The sequence below is a fragment of the Gadus macrocephalus genome, chromosome 11, assembly GCF_031168955.1.
Source record: "Gadus macrocephalus chromosome 11, ASM3116895v1".
In the NCBI taxonomy this organism is placed as follows: Eukaryota; Metazoa; Chordata; class Actinopteri; order Gadiformes; family Gadidae; genus Gadus; species Gadus macrocephalus.
Window position 1 is genome coordinate 978,419 of NC_082392.1, and position 18,315 is coordinate 996,733.

Sequence of the window (18,315 nt, forward strand, 5' to 3'; positions counted from 1 at the left end):
TGAGGAGGTCTGTCTGATGAGGAGGTCTGTCTGATGAGGAGGTCTGTCTGATGGGGGGTCTGTCTGATGAGGAGGTCTGTCTGATGAGGAGGTCTGTCTGATGAGGAGGTCTGTCTGATGAGGAGGTCTGTCTGATGAGGAGGTCTGTCTGATGGGGGTCTGTCTGATGAGGAGGTCTGTCTGATGAGGAGGTCTGTCTGATGAGGAGGTCTGTCTGATGAGGAGGTCTGTCTGATGGGGGGTCTGTCTGATGGTTGGTCTGTCTGATGGTTGGTCTGTCTGATGGGGGGTCTGTGTGATGGGGGGTCTGTCTGATGAGGAGGTCTGTCTGATGAGGAGGTCTGTCTGATGAGGAGGTCTGTCTGATGAGGAGGTCTGTCTGATGGGGGGTCAGTCTGTCTGATGAGGAGGTCTGTCTGATGGGGAGGTCTGTCTGATGAGGAGGTCTGTCTGATGAGGAGGTCTGTCTGATGAGGAGGTCTGTCTGATGAGGAGGTCTGTCTGATGAGGAGGTCTGTCTGATGAGGAGGTCTGTCTGATGAGGAGGTCTGTCTGATGGGGGGTCTGTCTGATGGGGGGTCTGTCTGATGAGGAGGTCTGTCTGATGAGGAGGTCTGTCTGATGAGGAGGTCTGTCTGATGGGGGGTCAGTCTGATGGGGGGTCTGTCTGATGGGGGGTCTGTCTGATGGGGGGTCTGTCTGATGAGGAGGTCTGTCTGATGAGGAGGTCTGTCTGATGAGGAGGTCTGTCTGATGGGGGGTCTGTCTGATGAGGAGGTCAGTCTGTCTGATGGTTGGTCTGTCTGATGGTTGGTCTGTCTGATGGGGGGTCTGTGTGATGGGGGGGTCAGTCTGATGAGGAGGTCTGTCTGATGGGGGGTCTGTCTGATGGGGGGTCAGTCTGATGAGGAGGTCTGTCTGATGGGGGGTCAGTCTGATGAGGAGGTCTGTCTGATGGGGGGTCTGTCTGATGGGAGGTCTGTCTGATGGGGGTCAGTCTGTCTGTCTGACGGTCGGTCTGTCTGATGGGGGGTCAGACTGTCTGTCTGACGGTCGGTCTGTCTGATGGGGGGTCAGTCTGTCTGTCTGACGGTCGGTCTGTCTGATGGGGGGTCAGTCTGTCTGTCTGACGGTCGGTCTGTCTGATGGGGGGTCAGTCTGTCTGTCTGACGGTCGGTCTGTCTGATGGGGGGTCAGTCTGTCTGTCTGACGGTCGGTCTGTCTAATGGGCGTTTTGTTTTCACTGCTGCTTTCCTGAATGCTCCCTGCTTCATCCCCTGGTGAGATGGTGAAGAGGAGGATGTGATGTCATGGCTGTCATGTCATCTTCTGATAAAGGTTCCAGGCAAACTTGAGCTTTGAGATGAAAATTATCACATGTTAAAAATGCATTTTTCTCCCGACTGGAATGGTATTTTTTATAACTAAAACTTTAAAATAAAAATCTTCAATAATAACTACCCACTGATTAAGCTCTCAATTGTTTATGAACTGGGCAATCAGTGTGATTATTACCAGCTGCTGTCATTTCAGCCACAACAAATCTGCAGCCCCTTCTGCTAAAATGTGTTTTTATTTCAGCGTTACATGGCTTCACATGAGCCCTCCTCCTGGAGCCTTGGTCAGTGTCTGGTTTTAAGGAAGACTGGACCCCAAGACCCTTAACATTTATCAAAAGAACAGTCAACTATGTTATTCTGGTCAATGTGTCCTTTAATGTTTTATCTTATAATCTACTTGCAAAATGCCAAGCAATTGCTCCACTTCATTCTATGTATGCTGCTGATTCTATGATGTCTTCAGGACATCATAGAATCGTGGGACTAATGCATGACTTTAGCTTGTTCGCCCTGTATGGCCACATGCATGACCTTAGCTTGTTCGCCCTGTATGGCTACATGGTTCAGCGTAGTGACGCTAGAACTTGCATCACAAAAGCCCTGATTAAAAGGCTGAAGACAAAGTGAGGATACAGAGAGTTTCACCAACAGGCGTGGCCACAATGGATGTATATGGTGGAAATGGTCTGACCCAAACATTTATTTCATTCTACCTTTGGCTGCGGATTTCTTTGCGGTGATTAAAGCGCTAGCCTGTGAGAACAGGTGTTAGAGGGCCGTCAGGTAGGACGGGGTGTTCCTGAGTTCTAGATCGGTGAACTGTTTGTTCCTGAGTTCTAGATCGGTGAACTGTTTGTTCCTGAGTTCTAGATCGGTGAACTGTTTGTTCCTGAGTTCTAGATCGGTGAACTGTTTGTTCCTGAGTTCTAGATCGGTGAACTGTTTGTTCCTGATTACTAGATAGGTGAACGGTTTGTTCCTGAATACTAGATAGGTGAACTGTTTGTTCCTGATTACTAGATAGGTGAACGGTTTGTTCCTGAATACTAGAACTATTTGGTGAACTGTTTGTTCCTGATTACTAGATAGGTGAATGGTCTGTTCCTGAATACTAGATAGGTGAACTATTTGTTCCTGATTACTAGATAGGTGAACGGTTTGTTCCTGAATACTAGAACTATTTGGTGAACTATTTGTTCCTGATTATTAGATAGGTGAATGGTCTGTTACTGAGTACTAGATAGGTGAACTGTTGAGATCAAATAATGTTGAGGAAAGACAATTAATAATCGAGGAAAGATTTTTTTTTTTTATTTATCGACTTATATTATATTTATCGGAAATGTTGCAGATCCACAAGGTAAACAATATAGACAATTTCCCACAAAAGCATTACCTGTTTATGGACAGTTTCACAGCTATTTCAAGGCAGTGTCAGATCACATATGATTGGTGTGTATACGTATATACAATGGAGTCAAGGTTGTATATTGTAGTTCAATTGAAAAAAAAACTAAGAATTGCATCAACCCTTAAATTGAGTCTGTACTAAGAGAATAGTACAAAATGGCAGTGGGTAAAAAGCATCAGTGCTTTGTAGAGTTTCACAGCTGAATAACATGAACACAGACAGGAAAGCCGACTGAGTTACTGGGATCACATCATTGAGATTTAGACGTATCAAAGGAAAGTAAATGAGGGAAAGAGCACCTTTCTTTATAAGACATTGTGGCCACATAATGAAATAAATACATTATAATATATAATCAGGCCTCCCTTATTGACACTATTTTATTAACATGATGCCCTTACTTTTATATTATTGCTCACCTTCACCAAGTTTACCCCCTTGACGACAGGAGAACATGAAACCCTGCAGACACATGACCAGACATGGAGGGAGAAGACAGGGAACACACTAAGACCTGTACGCTGGGATTCTTTTTGAGGACACATGATCATCCGAAGTAAAGCTAGTAAAGTTAACCTCATAGTCATCCGTTTATGATCAGTCCATAGATCACACAAGATGGCTGTGAATGGGGACCTCAGGAACATCTGAAGGGATTCCTGAGTCAACAATAAGGATTTCTCTTCTGGCAAAATAGTGAAAACCACACGTTTTGTTTTGGTGTGTTAACAACATGCACATTTTCAGAGGACTGTTATCTAAAGAGCCAGAAAAATCGGTTTGAAACTCTGCTGGCAGGACGTCAATGCAAGTCATAGTCCAAATCTTCAAAAGTTAAAGAGTGCAAACAGCACTTGTAAACAGCACTTTCCAGAACTAATGTTTCACAAACAATGAAAAATACATTCACATTATAAAAAGAATGCCTTTTCTGGGATTATTTCAGACAGAGATGTCCTTGTATTGAATAAGAAAGAAAAGGCACTTTCACTTTGAATTAGACATATTGCTTATGAAATGAATCAAAAAGCCCACAAAGTTCCCAGAGAGAGAGACAACAGATCTGTCCTGTGCCTCTCAGAAAACGCTTATTGTCTTATTGTTGCCTACGCCTTTGGACGAATAGTGAAATATTGTTCTATATGCTGTTCCAAAATATTCTCCTTGACATTCCACAGGGACTAAAAGTCACCTTCAGCTGCACATTGTTGGAGGTACGATTCGTACAATTTCACCTGTGAAACAGAAGGATTTTATTAGATTTACAATTTTACAAAATAACAAAACATTTCATCTTGATTGACGACACAATGTTTCTCACCTTCTTGAGTCGGACGACGTCGTGGATGTAGTCGCTGTAGTCGGCCAGGGTTCGTTTCTCCTTCTTGCTCAGAGTATTACAGCCCTGACTGAGACACAAACCAAGGTCCTTCAACACTTTATGTTTCATTTAGAGCAGAGAACCAGAACCAAGGTGTCAGAGTTGGAGAGGCTACATGTACAAGCTTGTCCTCCATGAGTACATCTGGGCTAAGACACGTCTTAAGTCTTTTGTGTCAGAAGTAACAAGGCTTCTGATGCTATTGGGTTAAAGCTGCACTATGAAGAATTTTAGATGCAGGTATTACTTAAGCAATTTACAAAAAAACTATAATGGTCGCATTTAATTTCAGGCATCTTTTGTTCAAAAAGTATACTGAGAGTGTAGAAAAAAAGCCAACCACACAAGGGTTAATCCACCCTCTGTCTGGGGTTACAACAATTAGTAAATCCTGTTTTCAACAATAGTGAAGGCAGTAACATAGTGCAGCTTTAATAGCGCCACTCTTCCAGACCAGAGTGCCGTAGAGGGCATGTGTTGTAGTGTATTCACTGATGTATTTTTAAATGTCATAATGCTTACCGGGCAAAGTATTTGGATAGAAACATCAGGAGGTAGCAGAAAGCACCAAACACCATCACCACGACGACCTGCCCGTCCTCCGGTATCCACGCCCACAGATACACAAAGACGGCCTGTCAACACAACAACACAATCTCAATCTAGAGTTTAATGTCTGTTGTCTATCAAAATCAATATGAATATTTACCATTCATAATTATTTACTATTCCTTAATTTAGCAGAGGATTTGTCCAGTGATGGTGTTCTCGATTTAAAGCGATGTGTGTGTGGAAGCACACGCAAGTTCAGGTCACACAATTTTGTGATCTAGAAAGGCTGGGAAACCCTGTCTTATACACAGACATCACTTATTTAAATTGACCACAGCATTGTTTAATACTGGATCCTGATTGGTCAGTAACGTTCCGAGGGTGTGCGTTCATATCACTACCGGGTCGCTGTGGATGGAAGAACCCAACGCTCCCCCTGCTCACCGTGGAGACGGAGAGAACCCTGGCCCCCCCCTCCCCCACCAGGCCGTCCAGCTCCTCTTTGGCGAAGGTGTTGACGATGAAGCTGAGGATGAAGAGCGCAGGCAGGAGCACGCCCAGCAGCCCGCACAGAAAGGAGTGCACACGCACACTCCTGTTGTGGCTCACGTCCGCCCTGAAGGACACAAACGAGCACGGTGGGGAGAGGTCGTCTGACAGATGGACTCTGGATGAAAGCGTTTGCTAAATTCAAGGCAATCAGGTTAATGATATAATTCATTATTAATATATTAGTATTATGTGCATCTTAATGTAAGCAAAGTCTGCGATAGAATAGATAAGATCAAATAGGTACTTTATTAATCCCATGACAACATGTTCAGTTGGTTAACGTTCTCGTTTACTATTCATCTGTTTGGATTATGTGCATGTGATTGTGATATTATTGAGTTGAGACGCTGAACGCCCGTCAGCCAACCGGCGGTTAGGGAGGCGGAGCTCTCTCCTGTCCGTCCAATCACAGGCCTCACAGCGGTGGATACCAGATGTAACGGACCGCTGAGTGACGGGCGGGGCTGCGCTAGGCTACAGCTAACCTAGCTAAGGTTTGGATCAAGTAACTAAACATCGAAATCATGTACTTTGAAAGATTGTTACGTTCTGATAGATTGTTGACGTTCTTACATCCACAGATGTTGTGCACCCTGGTTGTTAGTGGATAAATCCCCAGTGTTCAGAGGCAGTGTGGTGACACACTGTGCGGGCGTATGCATTGGAAACAGTTTTCTAAAGTACTGCACTGCATGTGGGCGAAGGGTTTGGACGGGGGACAGACCAAACTAACCAGAGTACCGGGGATTTGTCACTTCTAGGGGTGAATCGCTTGATGCTTTGAAACGAACCCCACACACGGTCTCCCTGACAGTCCTCCGTATGTTCAGAATGACAGGGAGGAGGTGTTTACCGGTCCTGGGCTAGACGGTCTTTGATAGTGGAGGTGATGAGGTTGCAGTCCTTCTCCAGCTGGTCCAGGGTCTTCTGGACCGCCTGGTTGATGGTCTTCTCGATGGTCTGGCACATACCATCGATCTGGTTCACACAGCGGCTCGGCTGGACGAGACAAAATAACCTCAGGTTAGAGTTTACACCAGGAGCCCCAAAACGCCTTAACGTTAGAGTTCAAACCAAGATACCCAAAACGCCTTAACGTTAGAGTTTACACCAGGAGCCCCAAAACGCCTTAACGTTAGAGTTTACACCAGGAGCCCCAAAACGCCTTAACGTTAGAGTTTACACCATGAGCCCCAAAACGCCTTAACGTTAGAGTTTACACCATGAGCCCCAAAACGCCTTAATGTTAGAGTTCAAACCAAGAGCCCCAAAACGCCTTAACGTTAGAGTTTACACCAGGAGCCCCAAAACGCCTTAACGTTAGAGTTTACACCATGAGCCCCAAAACGCCTTAACGTTAGAGTTTACACCAGGAGCCCCAAAACGCCTTAACGTTAGAGTTTACACCAGGAGCCCCAAAACGCCTTAACGTTAGAGTTCAAACCATGAGCCCCAAAACGCCTTAACGTTAGAGTTTACACCAGGAGCCCCAAAACGCCTTAACGTTAGAGTTTACACCAGGAGCCCCAAAACGCCTTAACGTTAGAGTTTACACCAGGAGCCCCAAAACGCCTTAACGTTAGAGTTTACACCAGGAGCCCCAAAACGCCTTAACGTTAGAGTTCAAACCAAGAGCCCCAAAACGCCTTAACGTTAGAGTTTACACCAGGAGCCCCAAAACGCCTTAACGTTAGAGTTTACACCAGGAGCCCCAAAACGCCTTAACGTTAGAGTTTACACCAGGAGCCCCAAAACGCCTTAACGTTAGAGTTTACACCATGAGCCCCAAAACGCCTTAACGTTAGAGTTTACATCAGGAGCACCAAAAACTGAAGTCTAGGAAGTGCTAAGGCTGGACAGACACCTTGGTACCTCTTGGTCTTTTGGACCGTGTGTCTGGCAACTCTGGTTGTTTTCAGTGATGTTCTCTTATCATTATAAAACTACAAACCCAGTATGTTCCCAGGGCAGCACAGAAAGAGTCCTTGGTCTCAATCCCATTCTGTAAACAAGATGGACGTAGGCTCTGTGACGTAACCGTGGGTTACGCCCTTGTGAAGCCATTGAGCCAGAGGGGCGTCGCCACTGCTTGAGATTTTGCGACCGGCAGCAAAACTCTCCGTATGGACTCAGTGAAGGCCGGTTTTTTAATGGCTGCTCCGCACTCGCCAAAAAACCATTCATATTAATCCTTCATAACTCTTTAATGGAATAAAGCTGTCAAGTGGTGAGTATCTGAGAAGAGCATCTTCTTTGTTTATTGCCGGTCCCCTGATTACCAGGGGTAGGGTGGGTGTAAACACACAGCCCTCCGGGTCGGAGTCACAAAGATACTTGGTGCTAAATCTCCGAATGACGTCCAACTCTGCTCCCAGACTAAAGTGCTGCAGTGAAACAGTCTGGAGCGATTCTAGGTCCTCGTCCGGGCCGCAGTGATCAACAAGGGGTGAGGGTCCAGTAGAGAGCCAGACCCAAGGTGAGCTAAAGAAGAGAGCTAGACCCAAGGTGAGGGTCCAGTAGAGAGCCAGACCCAAGGTGAGCTCAAGAAGAGAGCTAGACCCAAGGTGAGGGTCCAGTAGAGAGCTAGACCCAAGGTGAGGGTCCAGTAGAGAGCCACAACCAAGTTGAGGGTCCAGTAGAGAGCCAGACCCAAGGTGAGGGTCCAGTAGAGAGCCAGACCCTAGGTGAGGGTCCAGCAGAGAGCTAGACCCAAGGTGAGGGTCCAGTAGAGGGCCAGACCCAAGGTGAGGGTCCAGTAGAGAGCTAGACCCTAGGTGAGGGTCCAGTAATAATAATAAATAATAATAAATTTTATTTATACTGCACTTTATATTCAAGAATCTCAAGGCATATTCCTCACCAGGATCGCCGGAAAAAAAAACACCAGCAGTGACCAGGAAAATGTCACATCGGCTACTTGTTTTTAGCCGTTGTTTTTAGCCGTTACTAGGGAAACCAAAATAACAAGTGAGCTACACGGCTCTTCACAACAACACAATAACACTGGAACAACTAAAGACAGTCCATAAGCTTGCTTTTCGTCGCTGATGTAGCTTGCAGGGAACCAAGTAGAGATAATATGTCAACAAAAAATCACTTTTTAAGTAAAATTGGCCAAAATTGGCCCAAATATTGCTTGGAAAAGCGGCGAACAGACAGCGCCAGCGTCCTCTCCGTTTGTTGCCTAGATACAACAGTAGAGAGCCAGACCCGAGGTGAGGGTCCAGTAGAGAGCCTAGACCCGAGGTCTTGTGTTCGGAACACAGCCAACAGGTGAGGGTTAAGAGCTTTGAACTCATACCTCACGTATTTAGTTTATAAATTAACTACCGCGTTCCGGTTGGTTTAACAACGTTAAACAAATTGGGGGTCAAAGTTGAAATACTGAGGTTTGAGTTCAGCGCTGGAAACTCACTGGGTCGAACTTTATCGCTCAATCCCAGAGAGACATGGCCCAGGTGAGGCTGACCGCACTCATGTGTTCATTCATCATGTGTTCACCCCTCATGTGTTCACTCCCCATGTGTTCACTCCCCATGTGTTCACTCCTCATGTGTTCACTCCCCATGTGTTCACTCCCCATGTGTTCACTCCTCATGTGTTCACTCCCCATGTGTTCACTCCTCATGTGTTCACTCCTCATGTGTTCACTCCTCATGTGTTCACCCCTCATGTGTTCACTCCTCATGTGTTCACTCCTGAGCTCACCTTTTTTTTGGGGGGGGGGGGGGGGGGGGTCTCTGAGCTCACCTTCTGGGGGTTGGGGGTGTGATGGGGGGTCTCTGACTCACCTTCTGGGGGTTGGGGGTGTGATGGGGGGTCTCTGACTCACCTTCTGGGGGTTGGGGGTGTGATGGGGGGTCTCTGACTCACCTTCTGGGGGTTGGGGGTGTGATGGGGGGGTCTCTGACTCACCTTCTGGGGGTTGGGGGTGTGATGGGGGGTCTCTGACTCACCTTCTGGGGGTTGGGGGTGTGATGGGGGGTCTCTGACTCACCTTCTGGGGGTTGGGGGGGGTCTCTGACTCACCTTCTGGGGGTTGGGGATGTGATGGGGGGTCTCTGACTCACCTTCTGGGGGTTGGGGGTGTGATGGGGGGTCTCTGACTCACCTTCTGGGGGTTGGGGGTGTGATGGGGGGTCTCTGACTCACCTTCTGGGGGTTGGGGGTGTGATGGGGGGTCTCTGACTCACCTTCTGGGGGTTGGGGGTGTGATGGGGGGTCTCTGACTCACCTTCTGGGGGTTGGGGGGGGGTCTCTGACTCACCTTCTGGGGGTTAGGGATGTAGATGGTGGACATCTCAAAGCCACACTTGTTCAGGCCAGGCCGGCGGCAGAGCTCCTGTACGATCTGCATCATCACCCTCTACAGGAAACACAGCCTCTAGCTTACTGTGGGGGACGAGGCTTCAGACGCAGCACACCTCACACACACCCTCTGTACATATGGTGGGCTATTGGGCTGCTGAGGGCGGGCAAAAGAATGAAATAATATAATAAGCTCTATATCTACAGATCTCTGTGTGAGCTGTTGCCTGGTTGCATTGCTGGATTAAAGTAAAGTACATTCCCATAATGGGTTCATATATTCAGCTATCTCTCTGATCGGGGAGGGACTCTCTGCCACGATGACGTTATATTATACATTATGTCGTGTGTCCCTGCCGGTCGGTCTCGTTGCCCCTCTGCTAGGAGGACGTTATATTACGATATTGGTCCGAATATAAGACGGCCTTTTATCCCCTCGAAATAGGTCCGAAAAAGTCGGGTCGTCTTATATTCGGGGTCTAGTATTCAGAGCGCAGCTTCTCTTCTTCGCCTCTCCCTTTAAATGTCACTACACATTCGCGGCCGCAGGTGGCGCCAAAAATTGGTTCCGGGAAGAAGTAGTCCAGCGTCCTTAACAACCAGCCCGTTACCGGTGTTTAAAGATGGAAAGACAGGCTGACCATTTAGAGACAAGTGGGTCAGGTCAATCAACAACAGCGGAGGAGCTATGATGCCAATTTTAAAATAATGGTCGTCAATAAGGCAGAGTCAAGTAACAACTGCCAAGCTGCCAAGAAGCTCTGGGTCACGGAGTGTAACGTAAGAAGATGGCGAGCACAAAAACAACGTCTCAAAGATGCCAACAGTCAGCGCAAATCTGGTCTGCAAATTTTTTTTTCTAAATGTTTGTGTTGAAAACGGGGGGTCGTCTTATAATCAGGGTCGTCTATTAGACCTCTTGGTCTTTTGGACCGTGTGTCTGGCAACTCTGGTTGTTTTCAGTGATGTTCTCTTATCATTATAAAACTACAAACCCTGTATGTTCCCAGGGCAGCACAGAAAGTACCTGCCGGTCCGTCTCGTTGCCCGCCTCGTCCGCCTTGCTGAGGTAGAAGTGCAGCTTGTCTCCGACGGCGTCGCTGAGCTGCTCCACGATGTTCAGGGTCCGCTTGCACAGAGCCTGACCCATCGGGTCGAAGAACACCAGGACCAGGTCAGCCTGCTTCCCTACAGACAGACAGGCAGACAGGCAGACAGACAGATAGGCAGACAGACAGGAACACAGATAGGAACACAGACAGACATACAGACAGGAACACAGACAGGAACACAGACAGACAGACAGACAGACAGACAGACAGACAGACAGACAGACAGACAGGTAAGAGAAGGAAGAGAACTTAATTCATCTTGAAGGCGATGTTACGGGCACAATTGCTCTGACCTTGATTGAAAAATAGGAACACTAATAAATAATGTAAAACATATACAATTAAAATAAATTAAAGTGTAAACCCAAAAATACAGAAAAATATGATGAATGTATAATACGTATACGTATTATACATGTCCATAATACATGTCCATAATAAATGTACCCAAACAAAACATTTCCAGTTCAAACGTCTGTAACTGTAACGCGGTGTGACCTCCATTATCCAGCCAGACTGGCCGTAACCCTTGGTTACGATCAGGTCAGGTGGTGCGGCGTACCCAGCCAGGTGATGGCGCTGTTGACGCTGAAGGGGTACACCATGTCTCCGTCCACCAGGCCGGGCGTGTCCACGAAGGTCAGCAGGCTGAACTTCTTCTGCTTGGAGCTGGAGACCTCAGCGGACAGGTAGTCAGTCACACCTGGGGACGCACGGGAACACACACACTGGGACGGGCTGCTGGAGTGTGTACACACACACTGGGACGGGCTGCTGGGGTGTGTACACACGCACTGGGACGGGCTGCTGGAGTGTGTACACACACACTGGGACGGGCTGCTGGAGTGTGTACACACACACTGGGACGGGCTGCTGGAGTGTGTACACACACACTGGGACGGGCTGCTGGAGTGTGTACACACACACTGGGACGGGCTGCTGGGGTGTGTACACACGCACTGGGACGGGCTGCTGGAGTGTGTACACACACACTGGGACGGGCTGCTGGAGTGTGTGTGTGTGTGTGTGTGTGTGTGTGTGTGTGTGTGTGTGTGTGTGTGTGTGTGTGTGTGTGTGTGTGTGTGTGTGTGTGTGTGTGTGTGTGTGTGTGTGTGTGTGTGTGTTTTGAGTACTAGTGATGACACCATAACAACCACAGTACTAGTGATGACACCATAACAACCACAGTACTAGTGATGACACCATAACAACCACAGTACTAGTGATGACACCATAACAACCACAGTACTAGTGATGACACCATAACAACCACAGTACTAGTGATGACACCGGTCAGCAGCTGTTACCAGAGCAGGGCTGGCTGAAGGTTGACCCGTCCCGTAACGACTGTGACGAAACACAACACCGTCACATCACAACAGTCAGAGGGCGGCGAGGGGGTGGCCGGTTGTCATGGTTACTCACAACAGCTCTTCAACTGGCAGCTTTAGCGTGAGCGCGGCGTAAAGCTAGCTAGTGAAGAACGACTGTGATGCACCGGGCTGGACGGCCCTACGGGCCACGCTGGGCTGCACCCGCCCCCAAAGACCCCCCCACGCGCCGCAAAATACACCTTATATATAATATACATCAAAGTACTTGTTATCCATGGGCCGCAAAAAAAACACACACACGCACGCACACTCACAGTCTTTCATAGACTGGGGAGCCCCGCCCGTTCAGCCGGCGGTTTGAGTTCGCCCGGCACAAGGGTCTGGAGAAGAGCAACACATCTCTTTCTGCTTCGATACGTTTTTGCGGGAGCCAATCACCAAGCTGGCTTTTCCCCCTGTCGCACTATTGGCTGGTTTAACAGAAGGGCGACAGGGAAGCAACGGCAAGCAGCCAATTGCGTACAGAGTCATTTGAAGTAGGCCTGTTGATCACGCCTCTTGTGCTGAAGAAAATGACAGCAGCCTCCCCAGTCCAACGTGCAACCTACGGTTGAGCTTGGTCTGGCAATAGCCAGGCTAAATCTTTCACACACACAGATAGACACACGCATGTATACACACAAGCACTCACACACATACACACAAACACACGCATGCACACACATGCACACACACGCACATGCACGCACACGACACACACACACGCAATGTGATTGCGCTAGTTGAGAGTTGGCTGCAGCTGTCGGGCTGAGACACAGATCACACCCTTGTGCCGGAGCCTCCTGGGTGCTGCACATTAGCATTCCTTATGCTAGTGTGACGGTGCTAGACCATCCTACTGATACGCAAGACCCCCCCCAACACACACACACACACACACACACACACACACACACACACACACTGTGATCTCTAACTAACATCACTATATCAACTAGATGAACTCTTCTTCCTCATGAAACTTGCAGATCCCCCTTTGAGTGGGAAGGAAAGGTTAGCAGGAGTGAAAAGAGTCGAAAGAACAGGACGCTCTCATTAAAGAACAGGACGCTCTCATTAAAGAACAGGACGCTCTCATTAAAGAACAGGACGCTCTCATTAAAGAACAGGACGCTCTCATTAAAGAACAGGACGCTCTCATTAAAGAACAGGACGCTCTCATTAAAGAACAGGACGCTGACGGTGACATATTGATCCCTCTTTCACTGTCAGCTCGCCACGATCAACGAGAAAAGCGAACGCAAAGGCAACGGTGACGAGTCTACCTGGTCCCGCGTGCGGGGGAGACGACGGCGGAGGAGGCAGAGAGGCTGACTCAACCACGAGTCAAGCAGCCTGAGACGGAACACCCTGCGCTGTCCAATACCGACGAAGTGATGAAGAGCGGTGTAGTCCAAACTCAGCAACAGGTTGTTAAGTACAGTAGCAAAACACACACACACACACACACACGCACACACACACACCTCCGTCCTTGATAACCAAACTAAACAGCCATGAGCACATCACAGCCAACGCAACGCGTTCCGTCAGGAGCGACGTGCAGAACTCCTCTCCAGGTCCGTGAATCAGGACGCCCGCTGCCGAGCTCTGATGACTCATCCTCCCTCCTCCAGCGGCGGGCTGGAGGCATCCGTCCCGCACGCGTCCTCCGCCCGCAGCCCTGATCGGCTGCGATAAGCTGCATGGATCCCCGCACGGCCACACACTGAGACACACACACACACTCACACACACACTCACACACACACACACACACACTAACACACTCACACACACGCTCACACACACACACACACTAACACACTCACACTCACACTCACACTGGGCAGCCGGTCCGACCGCCGGATGAAGCCGGTGACATTTCTCCGCAGCTCCTCTGATGCCACTGCACTGCTGAGGGAGGGTGGGCGGTGTGTGGCTCTGAGTCACGCACACGCACGCGCACACGCACGCGCACACGCACACCATGTGCTCTCCACTCCAGTGAACAGACAGTCACACACACACAGACCAAGCTCTGCGCACACACACACACACACACACACACACACACACACACACACACACACACACACACACACACACAGACACAGACCCTCTCACAAAACCTTTCACACATACACCGACCCCTTCCCACACCCTACAACACATACACACGCGCACACACAGGCACATAATCTCACACACTCTTTCTATTTTCTATTGGACCATCCTCCGCCCAACAGCCCATCGGCCCACTGATCCACACACCGTTCAGCGCAGGTCAGACCTGCAGACCCACACCGTAGCCCAAGGACAGCGACAGCTGTGACCCAGGCACTAGGAGATCGTAGGAGAACCTTCATGTAGGTCGTGTGTGTGACGGTGGGACGTAGGACATGGCGTAATAAGGAGCCTGTTGGCGTCTGCGGCTGTTAGTCAACCAGGTTCTCCCAGGATCCGCGTTCTCCCAGGGGGGAAAAGCGCTCGCAGCAGGAATGCACCCTCCAACGACGCTGTGGTGTCGTTCTGTTACAGTATGGAACCTGTAACAGCTTGTCCTCTCTGGGGAAACACGTCGGACCAGCAGAGAGTTCACAGCGTCGCACCGGGGCCAATACAGGGATGTTCTGTCTGTCTGGCTGGCTGGCTGTCTGTCTGTCTGTCCGTCTGGCTCAAGACAACCTGGGGCGGCATGTGGTTCAGGAGGTAGAGCGGGTTGGCTGTTAACCGGAGGGTTGCTAGATCAATCCCCGCAGTATCGAGGTGCCCTTGAGCAGGACTCCTCGCCCTCACTGCTCCTGACCAGCTGGCTCTCGCCCTGCGTGGTTGACTCCGCCGTCGGTGTGTGAATGTGTGAATGAATCGGTGAATGTTAGCCGATATTGTAAAACGCTTTGAGCGGCCACTGGTTAGAAAAGCGCTGTATGAATGCAGTCCTTTCACCATTGAACCGTAAGACGCGCTCCACCCAGTGGGGGTTAGGGTTAGCGCTCCACCCAGTGGGGGTGTGTTCCCTCGAGACCCGGAGGCCCTGGTGCAGTGTGGGTTACAATGCAGCCGTGTACTGGATCAGCAGGTGGAGGTTCACCTTGGAGTGCACTGTGCGTTCGCAGTGCAGCTTCATCACTGCATTGACAAGTGAATGTGTGTATTTCAGAACGTAGGCCAACTGTATGAGTGTATGAGCATTGTTTTTCATAGGGCATAATTAAGACCAGATAATCCGAATCATCTTTCAATGGTAGCATCTCAAAGGGAAGAGCTTACCTTTGAACTCAAGGAGGGGTCTGAAGTGGGGGTAGAGGTGCAAGGTGGCGTTTCCCTGTGGGAGGGAGAGAGGAGCAAACGCCATGACCTTCTCGCACTACACACCCCAGCCACAGCGAGACACGAGCTCCATGTTTAGACCCAGCACCCTCGGGTACATGAGGCCTTATCCTGGCTCCTCTGTCTGAATGGGCTGGGGTTGGATGTACAGCGACACCTTTCATTGGTGAACAATGCAACGACACTGTTGACCAGGAATACACTTTCTGTACACGGGCTGCAATTATTCTTTCCCTTTTAGGAGGTGTAAAAAAAACCCTGCCAATTCTCCCAAGTCTTTAAATAGCAAATGTGATGATTCATGAGTTATGTAATATGTAACTCATAGGTGAGACGATTCAACTGTTGGGTGTTCAGAGGCATAAGCAGTTTAAGTTATAAAGGAATGTTCTAGAAATAGTTAGAGTTATAGAAAAGTCCAGATCGGACAGTTATAGAAACAGGTTATAGAAGAGTGTAACAGTCAGGTTATAGAAACAGTTTAAAGAAAAGTTTTAACAGTATTGGTTATATAACTGGTTACATTGATGAAAAGTCATGGAGTGACATTTTTTTAAGTGTTACACTGACAGTTGTATCAACAGTAGACGTTAAGTTAGAGAAATAGTATACTTCTTACCGTCAGTGATTCTCTCTTGCGACCGCTTGTGATGAAGGTGAAGCCTTGAGTCTCAATAGCCACGCCGGTCTTCTGAATGTGCTCCTCAATATACCTGAACACCAGAGACATCAAGATGAACGTGAACCAGCAGATCATCTCAATATACCTGAACACCAGAGACATCAAGATGAACGTGAACCAGCAGATCATCTCAATATACCTGAACACCAGAGACATTAAGATGAACGTGAACCAGCAGATCATCTCAATATACCTGAACACCAGAGACATCAAGATGAACGTGAACCAGCAGATCATCTCAATATACCTGAACACCAGAGACATCAAGATGAACGTGAACCAGCAGATCATCTCAATATACCTGAACACCAGAGACATCAAGATGAACATGAAGCAGCTGTCCCATCCCTCCCATTGACCAAACCCCAGAGCCTCTACGTAACTATACCACACATTAAAACACTGTCTAAAGCATGCTATACTTGTGTACTCAACTCTAAATGTGTATCTGAAAACCGGTTATCATGTTGATTCAATTATATTTGTCTTGTTTAAGGTAACTTTCAACCATCACATCGCACAAGCTGTCCCAGGGAGGAGGATCAGACTTTAAGACAGGATTTAGATCATCAGTAGTTAATGAGTGTCCAGCTGGACTCCTCTCTAACAGGTCCGGAGCAGGCAGCGTGAAAGCTGCTCTGAAGCGGCTTGGCCGGAGAACCGGGCCCTCCTCAATCATGCGGTGAATGGAGGAGTGGCACTGGGAGAATACCAGTTGATGAAGGAGCTCTTCCCTGCCGAGTGGTTTCCCATTATCATCACGAAGATCTTCTTCCGTGGAGGTAGGAGATGCACGTCCACACTGCTGGCGATCTTCACCAGACCTGATATAAGAGGAGGCAGTTCTATTAACGTGTGTTTCTAATCCCCAGCATTTTAACAGGTCTTCCAGCTGCTTCCTATTAGCTGAGGTGAGATGTTCTGTTGTTAATAAGCCCTTACAATTTTTTATCAGAAGAGATCAGCGACCACACAGCAATAGTTATACACATGTAATAGTGTAAAGGCAAACGCCTTGGTACGGATGCATATGTTAACATGGATGTTAGATACTCTTTCGCCTTGTGTTATGCAAATGTAAAGTGATTACATTTGCATAACATTAAAAGTCTGCGGTCGGGACGATCTAGGATCCCGTGGACTGCTCAGTTTAAGGGCGAATGATGAGTAACTAAAGTAACGAAGTTACACACGAAACGCAGAGCAGGGTTCAAAGGCTGCAAGAATACATGTCTAAATAAGATATATAACGTTAGGGTGTGTAGAGCTCCCATGCGTATCCCGTTTCCCATGAACTTTGCGTTGCATAACATCTGAACTATATGTGCTGCGTAACTTATTGGTTACATTATATCGAAACGCTGATTTACAAACACACACACACACACACACACACACACACACACACACACACACACACACACACACACACACACACACACACACACACACACACACACACACACACACACACACACACACACACACACACACACACACACACACACGCACGCACACTTTCCCTTCGCTCTTTACCGTGTTCGCTGTCGACGTACAGATTGTGGCACTCCTTTAGAATGCGCTCCCCGGGTGCGGTCGTGGTGGTCTCCAAAGGATTCGCCACCGCACGGGGCTTTCTGCTCGACATGGTGACAGCAGCACGGAGCGGCGGCTGCTGCTCCGGAGAACGATACTTTAGGACTGTCAGTGTCTGCGGGGGAAGAGTTACGGTGTTGCACTCCAAGCCTGTTGAGTCCGGGCCGCCCGGGGCCGCCCCGCTGCGCCCTGCCGAGCGCCCTCTGACGTCAGAGTCGAAGACACATCTGTTATTATTGTTGTATAAAGAACGGATCGATTGACAAACCCATACAATTTCATATTTATATGATCGTTTATTATATAATTGTTTATTATATATATGTATAATTAAATATAATAATACAAGTTTATTCTATAATTATTATTATAGAATAATGTAATAATTATAGAATAAATAACAATAAGTATTGTTATTCTTTCAGAAAAACATTAATAATGTAAGTCATTATAATAATACCAATAATAATATTCCCCCTACGTCAGAAGGCGCTATATATGTATATATATATATATATATATATATATATATATATGCTAAGCTATTTATGCTATTTGTGTTCCAAATTCTTACAAAAAACCGAAATGAGAGCCAACATCGCTAGAGTGAATGAACTGGATCCACTAGAGCCCTCTCCCCCCAGCCCGCCCTCATAGAGCCCTCCCTCATAGAGC

The 18,315-nt window shown here is 48.0% G+C and overlaps 1 protein-coding gene and 1 long non-coding RNA gene across 2 annotated transcripts; one reads left to right on the forward strand and one right to left on the reverse strand.

Moving 5' to 3' along the window:
* Positions 1-307: 307 nt before the first annotated feature.
* Positions 308-1,460, forward strand: LOC132468069 (uncharacterized). The gene is made up of 2 exons (XR_009528154.1): positions 308-448; positions 1,198-1,460. It is a non-coding gene; the product is annotated as an uncharacterized LOC132468069 (long non-coding RNA).
* Positions 1,461-2,020: 560 nt separating this feature from the next.
* Positions 2,021-17,886, reverse strand: si:dkey-98f17.5 (uncharacterized protein LOC569123 homolog). Its single transcript, XM_060065669.1, has 12 exons — positions 17,581-17,886; positions 16,757-16,868; positions 15,982-16,075; positions 15,303-15,357; positions 11,219-11,359; positions 10,572-10,732; positions 9,504-9,602; positions 6,090-6,235; positions 5,129-5,300; positions 4,655-4,767; positions 4,073-4,160; positions 2,021-3,986 (listed from the first exon to the last, which is right to left on the reverse strand). Exons 1-12 carry the CDS (start codon positions 17,690-17,692, stop codon positions 3,933-3,935), a joined length of 1,347 nt encoding a protein of 448 aa, XP_059921652.1. The 5' UTR covers positions 17,693-17,886; the 3' UTR covers positions 2,021-3,932.
* Between the last annotated feature and the right edge of the window lie 429 nt (positions 17,887-18,315).